This window comes from Xyrauchen texanus, chromosome 15 (genome assembly GCF_025860055.1).
Source record: "Xyrauchen texanus isolate HMW12.3.18 chromosome 15, RBS_HiC_50CHRs, whole genome shotgun sequence".
Classification (NCBI taxonomy): domain Eukaryota; kingdom Metazoa; phylum Chordata; class Actinopteri; order Cypriniformes; family Catostomidae; genus Xyrauchen; species Xyrauchen texanus.
The window spans coordinates 30,676,403-30,697,291 of NC_068290.1; the positions used below are offsets into that span (position 1 = coordinate 30,676,403).

Below are 20,889 nucleotides of genomic sequence, written 5' to 3' on the forward strand. Positions count from 1 at the left end.
AGAGGGACAGAATAAGAGACACCCCGGAGAAAAGAAGAGATTACCTAGACAGTGATGCATATTCGCATCCAACTGAGAGAAGGTATAAAGAGGGAGAGAGAATAAGAGAGAGGGATAGATATTCAGAAAGAGAGATTGAAGAGATGGACAGGCGAAGGAGAGAGAACAGAGAGACAGAGAGAAATAACATGGAGAAGAATGAAAAATATAGTGGGGATCAGATTTCAGGAAGTGATGCAGAGAATGAACAGAGGAGGGAAAGGAGAAAAAACACATCTGAGACTGATAAAGAGAAACTGACGAAGGCAGAACAGGAGGCAAGGAGTAACCAGTGGGAAGAAGAGGGGAGGGAAAACGTTGCAGCTGAGGTAACAGAGAAGAAATCTAAAAACAAGTTGCGGAAAATGTGGCTGGAACCACAAACAGGAAGTGAGCGAAAAGAGTCCTCTTTAGAAGAGTATGCAGAGAGAGAGAAGGCAAGGGAGAGGTATATCCAAAGATACAAGACAGTTAAAGATGTAGAAGAGCCAAAGAGAGAGATAGAAAGAGAGGGAATGAGTCGGGTGGACTGGTATAGAGAACTAGAGAAGGCTGGAGAATTCATAAGAGTTGTGGCTGCAGAAAGTGAGGAGGAACGAATGAGAGGGGACATAGCTTGTGACAGAGAAGCTATGGAACCAGAATTGCAAATTGACAGAGAAAACTTGACAGATAACGGGGAGGAGAATGACAGGGAGGAAGAGAGAGGGAACAATAGATATGGCTGCTTTGAGGATGAGGAAGGAAGTGAAGGAGAATCGAAGAGAGAAGAGAAGGGAGAAGAATAGAATGATTCCAGCAGATGATGGTTTTGTGACAGTCTCCAGTGGAGGAGATGATGCTGAGGAAGATGATTTTGAAGACTGTAAAGAATTTTGGGACGGTGGAGTTGCCAGTGATCTCTCTGGACAATCCAAAAGTATTGAGGTCAGGACAGATGAAGAAAATCAAACAGCAAATGAGAGAGAGGATAATATAGGACCAAAAAGATCTGTAACAGTCTTTTGTGTGATTGGTCAGACCCTTCCTAAGTCACAAGCAAAATGTGATGCAAATGCAGACCACACAGTTGAAGAAGAGGCCTATCAGCATTCAGATCATGACATGGACAATCAAGGTGAAGTGAACATTTCATATGGAAATGAAGCCTCTGAAAAGGATGGATCCTCTGAACAGAACATTGAAAGAGCAATGGATGAACTCACCCTTTCTCATAATGAGGACAAAGACAAACATGACACCACAGGGGAGGAAACAGCAAGTAATGACCAGGCAATTGAAGATGTATCATCTCTAGAAGACCAAATGAATCCTCCCAACAAGAGATCAGAAAAAGACTGTGAGCCCTTACCACCAGAGCTGCCGGAAACTTCAGAGTCCTGCAAGGAAAATGGGTATGTGGCTTCAGAGAGTGAGAGCTCTTTTCAAGAGGCAGAAAAAGAAGCTCCTGGAGACAAGGTGGAGCATTTTAGTTCGGATGACACTTTGAGCACTTCAGAAGAAAGAAAGCGATGTTCTACTGCTCCTCACCTCAGATGGGCCAAGAGCGTGGTGAAAGAGATCTTGGGTCCGAAGTTGCAGGAAGGAGTAACTGTGGATACAGAAAATAAAAGAGGTAGTATGCTACAAATAGACATCAAAATTAACACACAAACAGAGAGTGAGACAGAAATGGACAAATCTAGGGAGGAGAAAGGACTGATAGAGGAAGGAGAACAGGAAGGGATGGAGAGCGAGTTGAATGAGAAATCTGAACATGACTTGCTGGACCCTAATTCTGTCCAGCACATGTTGTCTTCAGAAGGAGAGGCAGATAGAGATGAAGAGGAGCATGTAGATGAAAGGAAAGATAGAAAACCAGGAGCTGTTTTAAGCTCTAGCAGTTTTCAAGATTTGGGGAATGAGGCTCGGATGAGGAGGCGAGGGTTCCGAAAGACAACGGACATACGCAAAGAAGAGGAGGAGGAGGGAGAAGAAGTTGGAAGGGACCGCAGGACAAGAATATTCCACATATCAGGTGAGAGGAGGACCAAATGAAGTAGGCCACAGTAGACGCCCTTGCCCACCTCAGTATCACTTGCCCCATTTACACATGGTATTTAGTTGTGCTTTGGGCAATCCATTTTGAATAGGAGGACACTAAAGACAGGTGAAAATTAGGTTCAAAACATTTTGAACAATGTGAGAATCACATTCAAAGATGATTGAATGTGGTTCAAAACCCTTGTGACCGCATAGGGCTAGTAGTGTAAACACTCATCAGTTCAACTGCATTCGAACAGCAGCGAAGCACCACCCACTCATCTGTCAGTCAACCTATATAAAAAAAAAACTCTCTTAAAACAAGAGTTGTGACTTACGAGGGGATTATTATACACTTTTTTTTAAGTTTGTGTGGATTGTGTGCGCTGTAGGGACACTCATTCATGAAATTCCAAACATTTGTAACCACTATAAGTTATTACAAAAATCTAAAAATGGGACATTGTAACACAGAAAAGAAGGTGACAGTGTCTACAACAGATTTGTGGTGTGCAACAGCGCAAACTGTCAAGTACACATTGCACTTCCCGTGTTCCGACAATAGCCTGTAATTACAATAGCACTTTTAGCTTTCCATTCAAATAAAAGCTCCAGGTGAAGTAAATAAGACAAAAATGCATTACTATTGTACAAAACAAATATAATCCACATAATAACAATAATAATAGTAATAATAATTCAGTTCACTTATTATTACTGTATTGTTGTATTAGTGTAACTAAATTAAATGTATTAAATAATGTTAATTTTGTGAAAAAATTGGGGGAAAAAAGCCTTGTTATTTTTAGATTTTTATCTAGCTATATATATATATATACACTCACCTAAAGGATTATTAGGAACATCTGTTCAATTTCTCATTAATGCAATTATCTAATCAACCAATCACATGGCAGTTGCTTCAATGCATGTAGGGGTGTGGTCCTGGTCAAGACAATCTCCTGAACTCCAAACTGAATGTCAGAATGGGAAAGAAAGGTGATTTAAGCAATTTTGAGCGTGGCATGGTTGTTGGTGCCAGACGGGCCGGTCTGAGTATTTCACAATCTGCTCAGTTACTGGGATTTTCACGCACAACCATTTCTAGGGTTTACAAAGAATGGTGTGAAAAGGGAAAAACATCCAGTATGCGGCAGTCCTGTGGGCTGAAAATGCCTTGTTGATGCTAGAGGTCAGAGGAGAATGGGCCGACTGATTCAAGCTGATAGAAGAGCAACTTTGCCTGAAATAACCACTCGTTACAACCGAGGTATGCAGCAAAGCATTTGTGAAGCCACAACATGCACAACCTTGAGGCGGATGGGCTACAACAGCAGAAGACCCCACCAGGTACCACTCATCTCCACTACAAATAGGAAAAAGAGGCTACAATTTGCAAGAGCTCACCAAAATTGGACAGTTGAAGACTGGAAAAATGTTGCCTGGTCTGATGAGTCTCGATTTCTGTTGAGACATTCCGATGGTAGAGTCAGAATTTGGCGTAAACAGAATGAGAACATGGATCCATCATGCCTTGTTACCACTGTGCAGGCTGGTGGTGGTGGTGTAATGGTGTGGGGGATATTTTCTTGGCACACTTTAGGCCCCTTAGTGCCAATTGGGCATCGTTTAAATGCCACGGCCTACCTGAGCATTGTTTCTGACCATGTCCATCCCTTTATGGCCACCATGTACCCATCCTCTGATGGCTACTTCCAGCAGAATAATGCACCATGTCACAAAGCTCGAATCATTTCAAATTGGTTTCTTGAACATGACAATGAGTTCACTGTACTAAAATGGCCCCCACAGTCACCAGATCTCAACCCAATAGAGCATCTTTGTGATGTGGTGGAACGGAGCTTCGTGCCCTGGATGTGCATCCCACAAATCTCCATCAACTGCAAGATGCTATCCTATCAATATGGGCCAACATTTCTAAAGAATGCTTTCAGCACCTTGTTGAATCAATGCCACATAGAATTAAGGCAGTTCTGAAGGCAAAGGGGGTCAAACACAGTATTAGTATGGTGTTCCTAATAATCCTTTAGGTGAGTGTATATATATATATATATATATATATATATATATATATATATATATATATATATATATATATATATATACACACATACAGTATATATATATACACACATACAGTATATATATATATATATATACACACACACACACACACTGTATATAGCTACAGTGGCTGTTCAGTTGAAATAATGGTTTCTCTGATTAAACAAAAACACTTTTAATCCTATTTCAGAACAAATATGTAGTTATATAGATATATACTGAAAATTGTCTATAAGCTACAAATATCGAGATATAATTTTTGCAGCCAAATTGCCCAGCCCTATGTCTGTGGTAAGATTAAATGCAAGTAGATTTTGTAGAATCAGTGGGCACTTTGTCTTCACGCTTTTCTTGTTTTACAATTTTTTCCATGTTATTTACATGCAGTAACACACTGACATCATGATCAATGTATGTTGTCATGAAATCAGAGACCCTCCCCATAAAATCAGAACACAAGTGGTCAAAAGAGACACGTATTATTTCCTGTCCACTAATGATTGGATCAACCAAAACAGGGCCACTGATTTTTGAATTGAGCAAAGAGGTCTTGTAATGCCGATTGCACATATTCTATAATGGTTAACATAACAGTGCTATTGATGTGTACTGTGCCAAGTAGGGAGACTAAATGTGCTTCTCCAAGGGTTTACCAAAGAATTCCATGAGCCATTTTCACATAATTAAGTGTCAATACAGGTGTTTTGTAAGGCTGCAATATATTTAGTATTCGTTACATTTGAACAGTTATGAGCACTTATAATTCTCCATTGCCAACCATGTTTGGAATGTGAGAGCTTTTATTCCAACCACATAATTCTCAGCAATGGAATGTAAGAAATATAAGAAATTATACTTTTTTTAACTGGATGCTGGTGACCACAGACATTTTAAAGGTGCATGGTTTCTACAACACTGTAGTATCACCAAAGGGAATTGCTGATCAGGAAGCTAAAACAAACATTTTTGAGAATTCTGCAATTTTCACTCTTTATCGGGGGGAAATCAACCTAGAAATGGCTGTCTCTGCAAAATAATAATGATTAGAAAAAGTAATTTAACATCAAACAAATCACACACATCACCTTTGAGGTCAACATGAAATGGCGTACTTCCCATTTAACTTCCACAATTTGACGTATTTCAAGTAGAACAGGATATTCAATGAGAGAAAAAAATGGTGGGTGGAAATTATTTTATCTTGGGAATTGATTTTATAGTGAAAATGATCTCTTTAGTGACAGGTGGTTGGATGGGAAGGAGTTGATTAACGAAGGCTCGATGAAGGTTCTTTTTTTATTCTTGATCTTGACTTGATCAAATCTGAAACAGAAAATTGATCCTGTAAACAATTCTAAATGTATTTATTAACAGTAATGGCATTATATGGATATAAAAATTACGTTTATTCTCAGGACTAAAGAAACTAAATCTGAAATAACACAAAAAGTGTTGTACTTGGCTATCTTTTCAGTTATGTACTGACTGGAAACTATATGTTTTGCTTTGATTTCTTGATTTTAGGTTGTGTAAAAGGATCTTTTCTTCATTCTGATCCTATCTTGGAAACACAAAAATTATTAGAATAAAAAACAGCTTGTAGTTCTGTGATTTGTGCTGATTTCTCTCTGTTTTGGTTGTGTAGATGAGGATGAGGATGAATTTTCGTTCTCCTGGAGTGAAGTGGATCTGAGGTAGGAGAAACAAATATGCAATTTATTTAGAATATATATAAATCTATATTTAGAATGTGATAAAGGGCTATTAGCACAGCTGTAATCATTTAGATTAAAATTGTTTTTGTTTTGGGGTTGAAAAAAATTATGCATGGAAAAGATGCATGATAATCAGATATCACCTCTTTTTTCAGTATTGCTTGGTAAAGTTTATAAATGTATTACAACACTACAGATTTTCATTTTTGCTTTGTACTCTTGTAGATGGTCTTAAAAGTGACCATAATATCACAATTATTATTACACTCTCTCTCCTTTCAGGAAAACGACTGAATCTTTTCGTAGGACAAGAAGGAGGAACTCTAAATACTTTAGTGAGTGGATACTTTTTATGTGTTGGAAGTTCACTAAAAACAGTACAATGGCACATAGAATAGTGTTGTTTGTGCTGACATGACAATAACATACCACATCCATTCTGTATAAATGGAGGTGTACATATACAATTCTAACTGACTGCAATATCCAAAATCTACAGCATATATGCAATTCAGATGTTAAGAGCAGGGAAATTTTTGTCATACCTAGCTATGCTATCTTGCCTGTCCTCTAGGCTAAGAACAGGTTTGTGCTTGCACATCACTCAGAACTGCGCATAAACAGCTGCAAATGCTCACTTAGTAATTCAATATGCTTTTATGGAGAGAATCTCACTCAGACTTTTAATGGTGTACATATTTTTGCTACCCACCTATTCATAAAAATGTTTTTAGCAATTAACTTTTGTTAAACATCCCATTAGGTTTTAATTAACAAAATTTGCAGTTTTTGTGTGCATGTGCAAGTATTTTAACACCTTTGTTGCTCCAATTATTAGAAGTCAGAGAGAACTAAATATAGCAGTTATAATGTCTGAGGATGCCATATGACTCATTCAGCAAGTCGTTTGAAGTCATGTGATCAAGTCATTATTTAAGGAACAGACAAAAAATGTCATCCAAAAATGAAAATCATTTATCATTTATTCATCCTCATGTTGTTCCAAACCTGCACAATTTCTTTTCTTCTGTGGAACACAAAAAGAGATGTTCGGCAGAATGTTAGGGACTGACCGTCTCAGTCACTATTCACTTTCAGTATATGGAGAAAATACACTGCTCTATTTATTTATTGGCCTGCAGTACTTGCTCGCTAACTGCTCTGTTTAATTTCTTTGTCTTTCTGACTTGATCTCTGTTCTCTAACTTGATTTGACTTATTCTACACTGTTTTCTCTTGCAGACTCTCAACTGTATCAGGAGTACAGTGAGGTGGTCCAGAACAGAGAGATCCAGCTGTCTCATTCTGATTCCATAGCATTAAGCGGCGATCATTCTGCTATCCGAACATCATCTTCTCCGAATCATTCCCCTAAGCTATCACACAGGCCTCTCCCAGCTCTCCCTCCAGTGCACCTACACCCCCACACTCTGTCCCAAAGCAACTCCTTTAAAAGTCTTGCTGTGCCTCAGCAAGCCATAAACAGACCTCCTTCCCCTCGCCTGTCTATCTCTGCCTCCTCACCAACACTGTGGCAAGACCTCCCCGGAGTAAGGACCAGCCCAGAGATTGAGACACTCACTGAAGATGAGAGACGTCTGCAGGAGGTACACCAATAGTTTGAGATATTTTGTTTTAGTTTTGTATCCCCTTCTGAAACTGACCTTGCATTGCATACAGTGGTGGCCCAAAATATCTTGACACCTAAGTCACAATTTAAACAATAATAGCAAGATGTCAAATTTAGCACAGGCGCACTTTCCAAACAAGAAAGAAGGTTTTTAATGGCAATAAATAGATATCTTTTTCTAAATTAAGACACAAGTAAAAGTAATTGCAAAATAGCAATAAAATGTATTCATACATTGGCTAAATATCCAAATAATTGGGACAACTGAATTTATAATTTTGGACATTGCCATCTTAATAGTGATGTATTTATCTGTCAATATTGTCCCTTTCGGATGTGTTGTGCTCTAAAAGTGTTTGTTTTTATGAGTGAGGACAGCATTAAGAAGAGTCTGTGTCTTTTCCAGGTGAGGTTTGAGGTAGTGACCTCTGAGGCATCATACTACCGCAGTTTAGACATTGTAGTGGATAACTTTGTCCTGTCCAAACAACTCAACATCCTCCTGACATCACAAGACAAAAACTGGCTTTTCTCCAGGTTAAACGATGTTAGAGCTGTCAGTCACAGGTTAGAATCATTACACAGTAATTTATTGCATGAAAAATGTAATTGAAGACAATACATGATTATTAACAGTTGATTTTTTACCTTTAAAAGGAATATTTCCGGTTCAATACAAGTTAGGCTTAATCAACAGCATTTGTGGCATAATGGTGATTACCCAAAACATGTATTTTGACTTGTCCCTCCAAAAATCTTGGTTACTGTGAGGCACTTGCAATGGAAGTGAATGGGAGCCAATCCGTAAACGTTAAAATACACACTATTACAAAAGTTTGGCCATAATACATAAATAAATTGCGTATTAACATGATTTTAGTGCTTATTGTTTCTGTGTAAAGTTATAACCAATTTTTATATCCAACTTTTTTCCTAAAACAACAATATATTACTGTAATAGCACTGTACAGTTTTAGCAACATTACAGTAATAGCATTTTAACAGAATTAAAGTTTATAACATTTTAAGCCTCAAATATCTGCCTTCAACCCTTTTAGCTTGAATTGGCATGCCCACCAAGAAAACTAATTAGCAAAATATTAATAACTACAGTGTTGACCAACACAAAATAGGTATAGTTTTAAAGCTTAGAAGCTGTCATTTACAATCTATGTAGGCATTATGACCAAAACGAAAAAGTGCTTTGAAATTTGCAGACAAATCAGATGTGCTCCAGTCTATTTGTTTTACTCACAGACAAAAATATTGTGAGTAATATCTTAGTACATGTCTTTGACATACATGTTACATTTATGCTTATAACTTTACGAAATATAAATAGAACATAAAATATTTTGTGCATAATCTGGCTAAAAACACGTTAGCTTTCCTTGATCAGATGACTTCATCTGAAATTATGTAGTATGTTGTTCAGCGTCATGAACGGCTAAACCAATCGTATTAGGATTCAGATTGCTGGAATTAGATGTGGAAGTCATCCAAATATGGGCAGAAATAATCGTTCACTCTAATTACATATGGCCACCAGGCGCCAAGTACATGACACAGACTCAATAATTGCTCAAAAGACACAGAATGAAACTGGATGAGATCTCATTACTCATGCTTGCATGCTTTGGAGAGAGAGCATTCCTTTAGTCATTGTTGTGTTTGCATGTGTAATTAGTTCTTTTGTACAGTTATAATGTTTGATTTGTTTTGAGATATTTGTGGACATGAATACATTTTTTTTTTTATGCTTTAACTTTTGATTGCTTTGTCGTATCATCACAAAATTTTACTCAGTAACAGGTATAGATAGATATATAATATCAGAAAAATAAACAAAATAGTTAGTTGTTGTTTTTGTTAGTGCCTCACTGTAACCTCGAAGTCAAAATACATTTTTGTGGTAATCAACTTAATGCCACAAATGCTGTTGAGCTTAGTTTGTATTGAACCCGGAATATTTCTTTAATCGTCAAATAAACCTTGAGCCATCCAGTCTACCATGGACATATAAAAAAAAAAATGTTAATGGTTAATGTTGACTGTAGACCAGTGATAGGCTTGTGCTTAAAGTTAAGGCAATAACTCCAAAAATATATTGACTTTTAAAGCAACTTTTTGTTACAGTATGTACATTCAATGATTTACCCATCTGCCACAATAAAGTATAAATTGATAAATTCTCTTTTATTTAGGGGCTTTTCTCAGCAAATTGTGCTATATGCAATTATTTTGATTAATTAACCAGCATTTGATGTCATTTATTTACAAATTAGTAAAGCTAGCAATAACGTTCTATCTTTGTTCTGATAACTATCTGCAGTCTTATCCTAATGTCTGCTCTGAGATCTTAAATATGTAAGCTATTTGTAATCTATTGAAGCAGTACTTGCCCTCTAAAATATAAATTTCTTTTGTAATTTAGTTTTCTGTCTCAGTTGGAAGAAAAAGTGGAGAGTGACATAATGCACTTTACTGTCTGTGACATCATTATCAAACACTGCCCACGATTCCGCAAGGTGTATGTGCCTTACCTCACTAACCAATCATATCAGGACAAAACATATCAAAGATTGATGTGAGTATCTGTTTACACTATATTTTGTGCCATGTCAATTTCCTCTTTCACTTTTTTTGTCCAACTTATTTCCTTGTTTTCATTCCTACATTTCTCTAAGGGATGGAAGTCATGAATTCCGTAGAGTTGTGGAAAAGTTAGAACGTAATCCTGTTTGTCAACGACTGCCTTTACGCTCCTTCCTCATACTGCCTTTCCAAAGAATCACACGGCTTAAACTACTAGTGCAGGTAATTTATCTTTCCCTATCCTGTTTGAATCTGCCCCTCACATTTTTCTATGACATATCAAACCATTGATGGAAGTGCCATGCCTCCTGCAAATGATTCAAGAGCTAACATGAACTCTTTCTTTTGAATTTGATCTCTGAAATTACTTGAATTAAACACCAAGATGTTGGAATGTTGGCTGAAAAAACAACAACAACTTTGTCATTATATACACTCACTGAGCACTTTATTATGGTAAATGGTCTGCACTCTTTTTAGAGCTCTTTTTTAACCTTATGCCTCCTACACACTACACGATTTTCAAAGACATCGGATCGTGGTACCGTTCACATTACACAACTGTCTGTCTTGCCATGGAAGTCGTAGCAGTTTTCAAACTACACGAGGAATCGGTGACAGGGGTGAACACATAACAAAACATTTAATTATTGATTAATCCCCTATGACTCTGCCTGGACTCCAAAGTATTTTTCACAACAGAATAGAGAAGTGATATGAGATACAATAACAAATGCATGATCATATGTTATGCATTTCAGAATATGATGTGTATGATTTTAATCGCCTAAAGGCATAATTTTATTGGTTATAATATGAAAAAGTTCCTCCTACTGAAAAATCTACCTATTTGCTTACCTGACTATCCAAGAGAATTGGCAATTTCTCTCCAACACTTCTCTTTCTCCACCCGATTGTGGTACAGATGAAACATCAAATATGCACTGGTGCTCCTGCCAATGTTCCACAAATTTTTCCTCCATTTCTTCATTCCAATGAGACTTTCTTGATACCGCAGCCATGGTGGTTGATGTTCTGTTGCAGGTATATCAGGACTCCTCCCACTGAAACGTCCCGTGCCCCGTTTCTTGCTCTCTCATTGGCTTTAGGTCAAGGCTGCAGTTGTATTCAGTCAAAACATATTTTACCTTGCACGATTTGGAATCGCAGACAGGTCCAGTTACAGAAATACTCAAACCAGCCAACAAACATGTCACACTCGAAATCACTGATATCACATTTTTCCCCATTCTGATGGGTGATGTGAATATTAACTGAAGCTCCTGACCTGTATCAGCATGATTTTATGCACTGCACTGCTGCCACAAGATTGGCTTGTTAGAAAATCATATGAATAAGCAGGTGTTCCCAATTAAGTGCTCAGTGAGTGTATATTATATTTATATATCATATATAAAACATTTGTTTTCATTGTCATTAGAATATTGTAAAAAGAACAGCTCCAAAGACCAAGGATGAGACACATGCCATTACGGCCATGAAACTACTGGAAAAGGTGAGACATCTATGATACACTTTTTATGATTTCACCCACATGTCCACAGCAGGATTTCTCATCATTTCTTTGTCTCCGCTCTCTGTTTATTGCTTCTTTACAGATGATCAAGGACAGTAATGAGAGTATCTCTCAAATGAAGAACATTGAGTCACTCGTGACCCTCAATGCCAAAGTTGACTTTGAGTGCAGGGTGAGAATAAGACACATTAAACATGAAAGCTCGAGTGTACTATATGTCATCTGAAATGCATAGCATGTAGTTATTATGAACGTGTATAATGACTGTTTTTCTTTGCGTTAGACTCTTCCATTGATCAGCCAGTCTCGCAGACTGGTGCGAGAGGGGCCTGTAACTGAACTGAGAGACTTCTCACTGAAAGAGCCAGAGAGAAGTGTTTATATGCACCTTTTCAATGACTACCTCCTGCTATCTTTGTGGAAAGAGTATGTTTGCCCATGTTTAGCATAGTAGAGCCAAACCTGTCTGTCACAAGACTTCTGTGTATGTATATAGTTACTTAGCTTCGTCTTTGCACAGCAACATATTTCATATGACATTTATATAATTCTTTGATAAATGAAAGTACTCTTTTCATGTTTAGTTTAATGTAAAGGATCCCTTGTGCTTTATAAAGCATTTTAAGTTTCTTTCGTTTTCTCTTTCTGCCTGAAGAGGGGGTCGGTTTACAGTTATAGATCATGCTCCTGTCTCTGAGCTGCGGGTTGAGAACTGCAGGTTCAAACTACATTCCTTAAAGAAAAACCTGTTCCGTCTGTACATGGGAAACAAAGCCGTGCTACTGCGGACAGATACACAGTAAGTGTTACTGTGCTTGTTTGTTTGTTAGGAGAAAGCAGTTTTGACTATGAAGTGTTATGAAGTAGGCCTTATAATCACATCATTACACTCTAATAAGTCAATTACAGGATCAATGCCAATGTCATTCGAATTTTCCATTCAGAAACCCCAAAAAACTTATTACTTATAGGAGGCTGGTCATCATTCACAATCATATCTACTGTATGAAGCAGGTGTACTCTTAAGTGAATCTAGTGTTTTGCAATCTAGTTTTGTAGAATGACACCTGGAAGCGGTCAACTTGAACTTGGACTAATTGAGCCCATTTCACATTTTTCGTCCTTTTACCCCAGAGTTGATAAACTGCGCTGGATATCAGCACTCTCGCGCCCTTATCCCGAGATTGACTTCAGTGCAGTTCAAGGTATGTGCCACTTTTTATTCCAAAGGACACAGCAATGTCAATCTAAATATTCTCATATTATTATTTTTGTCTTCTTTGCAGATTATGGTCAAATGCAGTGCATTAGAGCCTTTGTTGCCCAGCAACCAGATGAACTAAGTTTGGAGAAAGCTGAAGTCTTATTAGTTCATGAGCAGAGTAGTGATGGTGAGTTATAATGTTTATCACATAGAGGAAAGATCTCCACACTTCCTTAAGAATGATGAATAGAATCTCAGGGTTCCCACGTATACTAGAAAATTGGGAAATTTGCAATGTAGTTTTCCAGTCGTGGGCAATTAGAAAAATACCTAATTTGTCCTAGAAAATAATTATTTGTCCTGGAAAATATTTCAGTATAATAAAATGGTTTGACTGGGTTTTTTATGACATGTACAAAACATGGAACGATCAAGACTCGGAATAGGAGTCAAATACACAAATTTGTACCATTTTGTTACTGCCAGTGGCTGCGCATTGTAAACAACAGGTGTGTCCCAATATGTATATTATTGAGAAATAAGTGTTGAACGGAGGGTGGATAGCATGTTAAAGATAGCGGCAACACAACGCTTGGGTTTGAAACATCACTTTCATCAGCTGTTAAATGGTGAACGTTTCCGTGTAATAAAAAAAAGTTAAGTGTTCCATTTGGGATAATACTACACTTTGACAATTCATATACTACATGATTGAGTGCATAGTACATTTTTAAGTGCATAGTGTATAGTGTGTCATTTGGGAAAACAGCTAACATCAATGGTTAAGGGTGCTAACAACCTCATGATTGATTTCAGCAGCAGCCAATGGTTACAGCTACAGCTAATCACGCGCTTGGTTACAGCAGTGTGTGCAAAGTGAGAAGCAGCCCTCGTGAAATTTCTCATTCATAAACAAACTGAATTACCTGGTAAATGTACCTATAGCCTTAATGAGAGGGGAATGTTGTTCGTTTTCTTGAGCATCGGAATGTGACTCTACATTGTTCATCACGGAGCTAAAAGGGCGGAAAGCTATTGACGCGTAAAAGTGGCTGATGTTTATACATGTTGAGGGGCTTTCACATGTCAGCGCTGCTGAATACATTGAAGTCTATGAAGTGACGCATTAGTGCAACCTCGGCTCCAACTTCACACCAAAAGTGTTTTCAAACATGTTTCTTACAAATTATGTCTTTGAGAGCACAAATAAGTAGCAAATAACGATTATTTTGATAATCGATTAATCTAACGATTATTAGAACGATTATTCGACTATTGCAACAATTAATCATTATCTCTTAACCGATTATTCTGCTTGTGCCCCGATTTAAAAGGTTGTATTAAACGTGCTTACTAACAATAAAGAGGACAAATTAATCTTTTAAAAATACCTCTAAATGACATTCATTGAATTAACAAGAAAAAAATATTTTTATTAAGTTTAATTCAGTAAAGAAATTAATTCCAAAAAATCCTATCGTTATCAATTGTTTGTCTTGTTTCCCAATTAAAAATGTCTAAAAACCCTTAAAACAAGATCCATTTACTTGAGCAGCAACATATAAGATATTTAGACTTGCTTTAAGAGAATGTATCTTAAATATATATGTATTTTGTATATACGTGTATTTTTTCACTTGGATATACTTCTGCGAGTGCAGTAAAGACAAAATATACTTATATTCAAGATCTATTCTCAAAATAAAGTCTAATTATCTTATATGCTGCTTCTCGGGTGAATTCATCTTTTTTTTAAATATTAGTATTTTTTATATTATATTCAACATTATCAGATAATTTTTTTTTCTTCTGTTGTATTGTTCCTAAAGTAAATGTACATTGTTTTAAATGAGTTCTAGATATTTTTATTGGAAAACAAGCCAAAACAAATCATAAACGTATATTGTTGCAGTGTATAATGGTGAAGACTACTCACTCTCACCGTTCTGTTCACTTCAATCCATCTTTAACTCTCAAAATAACAAACTCTCTCTTGTTAATAAAGCTGCATATTACCAATTTTCTTCACGATAAAAAATACACAGTGACATATATTATGATTCAGTAAGTCACGAGCATCACATTATAATCTAGCTGCATTAAGCGTGCATGCTCGAGGGATGGGCATCCCCACGACCGAGTGTGCATCAGTTGAGTGTAGTTCAATCTCTCCGCCTTAGATCGGGACATTCGCACAACACATAGAAGAGGCGCTGATCTCACAGAGATTGGAGTTTGTAGTTAATTACATGATCTGCTTCCATATTATTTTAACTTTAATAAAGCTATAATGCATTAAATATAACTGCATTAAAGATGTAACACCGGGGTGATTCCTTTAAAGAGCTACAGCTCCACTTATTCCACAACGAGAGTGCTTCTGTATTTACTGATTTGGTATTTTTGTATAATTCCCTCATAATTTGCGATCCTAATTTGCTGAAGCTGTTTGGAAAGTTTACAGTGCATCTGGACTGTGATCTGTGTAATTCTTCCTCTCCTCAGTCAGGTGCAAGCTGCAGTGCTGCTCTCGTGCATCATCATTAGAGTTTAATGTTATCTCATGTTACGTTAAATGAGATCAAACGACTATTCAACAATGAACATTTTTGTCGATAATGACTAATCGTTTCAGCACTAACTTGGACACTGCTCCACTCCAAGGTCCCCTAAAGGTTCTACCTTTAAGGCATGACTAAAAGTGTGGTTCCCATAATGCTCAAGGATCACCTTTTGCAGGAATTTACGATCTATTGGTTACTAGCCCTGCTCTTTTTACGTTAGGCTTGATCATCCAATACTGGATTAAGTTTGTGGCTCTTAGGGCTCTGGGCCCGTATTCACCAAAAAAATCTTAAAGCTAAAAGTATCTCCTAATGTGGAAATTTAGGAGCTACTCTTAAAAATTAGGTGCGTATTACTCCTAATTTTATGACTCGTAAAATGTTCGCCTAAGAGCATTTAAAAAACCCAATAATAAACCCAAGCCAGCTTAAAGATCATCCTGAGGACTTCTAAATCCTTAAGAGTTACTCACAAACAATCAGAAGAATGTCTGTTGTCATCAATCCATATTTAAAACAATATATTACAATATTGTTCTGACATTGTCTGTTTAAAAAGGCATCGCCTGAATCATAATTGAGTCAATGTGTTTTATTTATAATGTATAATCACGAGAATTGTTAAAGTGTTTTCATTATTGTAATCTTAGTTCAAGATGCAATTTCTCCTGTGCAAGTGTGCTTGCTGCAGTGAAAAAAAGTGTCATTCACTGGGAATCACAGCAATCACAAGGCTACCTGTTTTTTTATGCTGTTGATGGGATGCATGCTCATTTCATTACATCTATCTAGCTATCATCTACTGTATGTATATATATATCATTGTCTGTCTTAGCTGACAGACAGCGGTTCCCTGTCTACCAATCACTGAGGGCGATTTAAAAGAGTGCGCTAATAAAACATGACCTCATCCATTGCAACAAGGTCAACTCTGCCTTACTCTTATCTTAAGATTTCCTCTCTAAAATTTGCTCTTAGCAGTTTCATAAATAGAACTGTTCAGCCATGACGTCAATTTGTAGGCAAAACTGGAAGTCTAATTCACCATGGGTTCCAGCCGGATTTTCCTATGGTTTTATAATGGGGTTTTTGAACGTATTAGTAAAATAAGGTCTGTGGAAAACATTATTGACGATACGTAGACATTTTGTTCTACATAAACATAAATTACACACAGTCATACCTAAAACGTGAATTTTGAAACTGTATTGAATTATATACTTTTTTTTTTTAAAAGGCACAGCAGCTTAAAAATTCAAGTTTGAGGTATGAATGTGTGTAATTTATGTTTTAGACCAAAATGTCCACATTTCACCAAGTAATGTTTACCACATGTAAATGTTGCATGGTATACCGGTATTAATGATATATCGAGATACCAAAAAATTGAAATCATCTTGTTGTTAATTTTTGTACCATATTAAAGTATTTTAAAGTATTAAAATGTAATGTAATGTGAGAGATTTGAGATGAAATCAAAGACCATTTGAAAATAATAATAAAAAAGCCTCTTTATGGCCAAGTGTGGTCATTAAATAGCAGAAGGATGTCATTTAATTAAATAATATACAGTCATATGTGCTGCCCACCACAGTATGAATAAGAGGCACCTCTCTGCCCTGTCATCTCCTTCTTACACACACAGGCATGCACACGAACACACACACACAAACACAACACACACTACTAATGCTTGATTTTCATGCAGTGTGTCCAATAGTATCCATCTGCAGAGCCACAGATCAGTATTTTGAGTGAATAAACGGCTGTGAACTCTATAATGAACACTTTCTCTGTTGCAGCTCAGAGATTTCAGCTTGCGAGTTGTGGGAAGCTTGATATAACGAACCCTTCACAAACAGGAAGAACTTCAAAGATCTTTCAAAATAAAAGTTCAGTTGAAATGAGAGCTCTATTCAACGATTTGCGTGAAATTTAAGACATTACGACAGAAAAATATTACTACTGTAAAAAAGTGTAATATCCAAAGCAGTGGCAATAATACTCATAGTAACAATAATATAATATGAAATGGTAATAATAATAGTATGATAATCTGAAAGCAATATCGCATATGCAGATGTACTGAAAATCATTATGTTGTGATTCAGCCATGGCAGCCTTTTGCCTCAGGATATCAGATTGTTTTTGTTTAATGTTTAATTGTCTTTGTGAATACGTGCCCTGGTGTGGTTGTTATGAACTTATCACCCACATCATCTCCTTTGCCACGGTCTCCAGAGAACCCAGTTTAGCAGGGGAGTTGGACTTTTAGGGTACTTGTGTGACTCAATTACATATATGGCACAATCTCTTTGACTAAGGGCTACTAAGACCTTTCTCTTGCTAATGTCTGACAGTTTTGACAAGACTTGTTCAGGTGGGAGTTCTGCAGAGCACATATTTCATAGTGTCAATTACACCTGTGTACAGTAGATGGTAGGCAAACTCCAATGGATACAGGCAAACCAAGGGTCAGAGCTGTTTCACAACTAGTATCTGAAAGGAGATCATGATGTGAAAATGTAGAATTAATGTTTGTTTCCTCACCAAAACAGATTATCTAGGAAGAGGAGAGGGGGTTGAGACTTTGGTGATCCTTATGTCCTACTGGTTTTTTCCAGTTCAGATCATTGTCAGTTAGACATTTAAATAAGCTAAGTAAATTATGAAAATGTAGTCAAAAGCAACTGGATTTGGTTACATATGTGAAAATGTTTGGCCTCTTGTCTTAGAGGCTTGAAATTGGTGGGATATTTTTGGTGTATAGATGTTTCGAAACAATGTTCAGAATTGGTTGTTCCAGCTTTAAATAGATGGTTTCCTTTATTCTACCTCTCAAACAGTTTTATTTTTAACAGTGTACAGATAGATAACAATCGTAGAGATTTTATAGAGATATACGTGCCAGGCATGATACTAATGCTGTTAATGATAATGTGTTAATGACTTGCATGTTTTGCAAAAACAAACACACAAAATCTAATTCAAGATTCTCTCCTTTTTATTCAGGCTGGGTGGAAGGGACACGCCTCTCAGACAGGCAGCGTGGTTGGGCCCCGGTGTCCCACCTAGAGACAATAGTCAGTGACAAAACAAGAAAGCGCAACCTGCTGGACACCATGAAAATTGCTACAGCTGCAATGTGAGGGACTTTCAAGATTCTCATGCAGAATTATTCAGCCACAAAATCTGTTAGTATTACTTCAGAGCCTTATCTGAAAAGAGCTGCAAGAACTGTATGGGTTTATTCCTCAATTTCATGAGAACTTTATTTATTTTGTGTACACTCAAGCACACAAACTGGTAGGGGTGAAGTTGGTGATATTCCCTCACCCACAATGTCAAAGTACTCCACACCTTGCTAAAGGGTCTTTTAAAATGCTGAAATATGCCACCTGGACTCTTTGCCTTCTGTGCAAAAGACCTCCTCGCCTGCTCCAAATCAGTATATATGTGACTTCCCATGTGTTTAAGTGACACATAAGGTGATGGCTGTCTTACATTTTGGAAGTGTGGAGTTATGGGAGCTCCTGGACAGGGTTTGGGTAAGTTAGACTCACTGGGGATCTATGACCGCTGGATATAAGAAAGTAATGCAGAATACTGCATTCCTACACCAAAACAAAAGTTTTTCCCTGTTATTTATAAACTTCACATCTCCTTCCAAGTGGAATGTTAACCCTGTTGGACTGTGACCTCACAGGAATACGGCATACAGAGAAGCTTTTGTTGTGCTCAAGGGAGCACCTTTTAAGAATAGGAAAAAAGGACAATTTATTAGTCTTTTATGAAATATGGTGGACTTTTTTTGCAACATGTACACATTTCGTGTGCACATTTTTTTCAGGAGTCGCTTATGTATAATTACAGATTATGCATTTTGGATGGCTACTTTTTAGATCATAAATAAGGTGCAATACCAATGAGTCGACAAGACTATGCAATGTATATAAACGGTTTTTGTTTTACTTTGAAGCTAAAAGTATTATGTTTTCAGGGAATTATTTGACACCATCTCCGCTTGCTGTTAAAACTTATTGCACATAAATGCAATTTGCCTTAAAAATAAACAGACAATTGGTCTCCTAAAAGAATATTTCATGGTTTGGCAAATTACATTTTTGGTTTTACAAATCAATTGCACATCCTAAGCCTAAATAAGAATAAAAGAAAACAACTTCATTTTTAAAGGGATAGTTAAAAATTATGACATCATTCACTCACACTTATGTTGTTTCAACCCATATGACTTCTTACAGTATGTGGAACACAACTGGAGATGATAGGCAGAATGACGGCACCAGTCACCCTTCACTTTCACTGTGTGGAAAGATGCAGCAATGGAAGTGAATGAGAATCTAACATTCTACCTAAAATCTTGACCATTTAAGGAAAGAACATGTTTGGAACAACACAAGGGTGACACTATATTTTAGGGTCATATATACCTTTAAATCTGGATAATGTTTAGAATGTATACAATATTTTACATCATTTTAAAAAGATGCAAATTGAACAAGTTATTTCAAAGAACAAAACTACAAGAAAGCCATATTAGGTAGCAAGACTGGATCTCAAGAATGAATGAATCAGAAAAAGTCAGTGTTCAGTAGTAAATCAAACACTTTAGTGTCATTTACAATATGAAGAATCAGTTGAACATTTCATGTTTCTCTTAGTATGACAAAAAAGACCAGATTTAAACAGCTTTGTGGCTACTCTCAGCTCAATGTGAAATACAATATGGAAATTCAAAAACAAGAGTGGAAAATAGTCAACTTTCATTATTTTATGATCAACTAAACTGTATTTGAAATATCAACAAATTATTGGTTCCTGAGGCATAACTGAAATCTACTAGAGTCCTGACCCGTAATCAAAGGTAGCGGACAGTAAAATGACATTGAACGTGCAAGCTAAAGCAAACGTGTTGATTTGATAATGAGGAAGATTGTGATAAAAAGATACTCACTCCACTTGTAGGTTCAAATCTCTGCTCAAAGGAGCCATGAATATTCTAATCTCACACACACATACACATGCTTATGAGATTAAACATTTCAGATGAACTTCAGCACCAGTTAAAACTTGAACACATGTACACTCACTCATTCCCTCACACAATCATGGACAAACATTAGCATCTGCACTATGTACTAGACTAGACCAGTACTATTACCAACTGTTTTAACATGAACTGATTTACACAATATACATTTTTCACATGCTGAACAGTCAGTGTCTTCTATTAGGAGACACATGCACAAAAACTCCACAAATCAAATCCAATGGGTTTCAATTAAGAAAGTACAGTAGCACAGTGTAAAACAGGTGAAAACACTACCTACACCAATAGTTCATCTTGATTGTGGAAAGTCCTTCAGTCTGTCAGGTAAGTGCTACAAGATACAGAGAACCAGGGCACAAATTTGGCCCCACTGAATGGGTCTAATGATCCCAGATAGAGAACTTACGAGCAACACACATTGCCATAG

General features: G+C 36.8%; 2 protein-coding genes across 4 annotated transcripts in view; one reads left to right on the forward strand and one right to left on the reverse strand.

Moving 5' to 3' along the window:
* Positions 1-20,412, reverse strand: part of LOC127655719 (cation-dependent mannose-6-phosphate receptor-like) — a 32,414-nt gene extending 12,002 nt beyond the window's left edge. Inside the window, exons 1-2 of the mRNA XM_052143671.1 lie at positions 20,367-20,412; positions 19,619-19,714 (exon numbers count right to left, since the gene is read on the reverse strand). Coding sequence (XP_051999631.1) covers positions 19,619-19,714; position 20,367 — 97 coding nt within the window. The 5' untranslated portion in view covers positions 20,368-20,412. The remainder of the gene's footprint in view (positions 1-19,618; positions 19,715-20,366) is intronic.
* On the forward strand, positions 773-19,532 carry LOC127655711 (rho guanine nucleotide exchange factor 5-like). 3 transcript variants are annotated; one of them, XM_052143659.1, is made up of 14 exons: positions 773-2,056; positions 5,792-5,840; positions 6,144-6,196; positions 7,104-7,468; positions 7,898-8,058; positions 9,926-10,078; positions 10,179-10,308; positions 11,528-11,602; positions 11,706-11,795; positions 11,907-12,049; positions 12,279-12,422; positions 12,758-12,828; positions 12,910-13,014; positions 18,404-19,532. In XM_052143659.1, the coding sequence occupies exons 1-14, from the start codon at positions 775-777 to the stop codon at positions 18,538-18,540; spliced, it is 2,958 nt and encodes a 985-aa protein (XP_051999619.1). In that variant the 5' UTR covers positions 773-774; the 3' UTR covers positions 18,541-19,532. The 3 variants fall into 3 exon arrangements, with proteins under 3 accessions (XP_051999619.1, XP_051999617.1, XP_051999618.1); XM_052143657.1 differs by having other exon boundaries at positions 824-1,654; positions 18,404-19,530; XM_052143658.1 differs by lacking the exons at positions 12,758-12,828; positions 12,910-13,014; positions 18,404-19,532 and having other exon boundaries at positions 824-2,056; positions 11,907-12,107; positions 12,279-12,380.
* Positions 20,413-20,889: the final 477 nt, after the last annotated feature.

Coding starts and splice junctions, on each gene's coding strand:
- LOC127655711 (XM_052143659.1), top strand. CDS start 775: ATGAGGAAGGAAGTGAAGGAGAATCGAAGAGAGAAGAGAAGGGAGAAG. Junction 10,309..11,527: donor GGCTTAAACTACTAGTGCAG/GTAATTTATCTT, acceptor CATTGTCATTAG/AATATTGTAAAAAGAACAGC. Junction 11,796..11,906: donor AAGTTGACTTTGAGTGCAGG/GTGAGAATAAGA, acceptor TCTTTGCGTTAG/ACTCTTCCATTGATCAGCCA.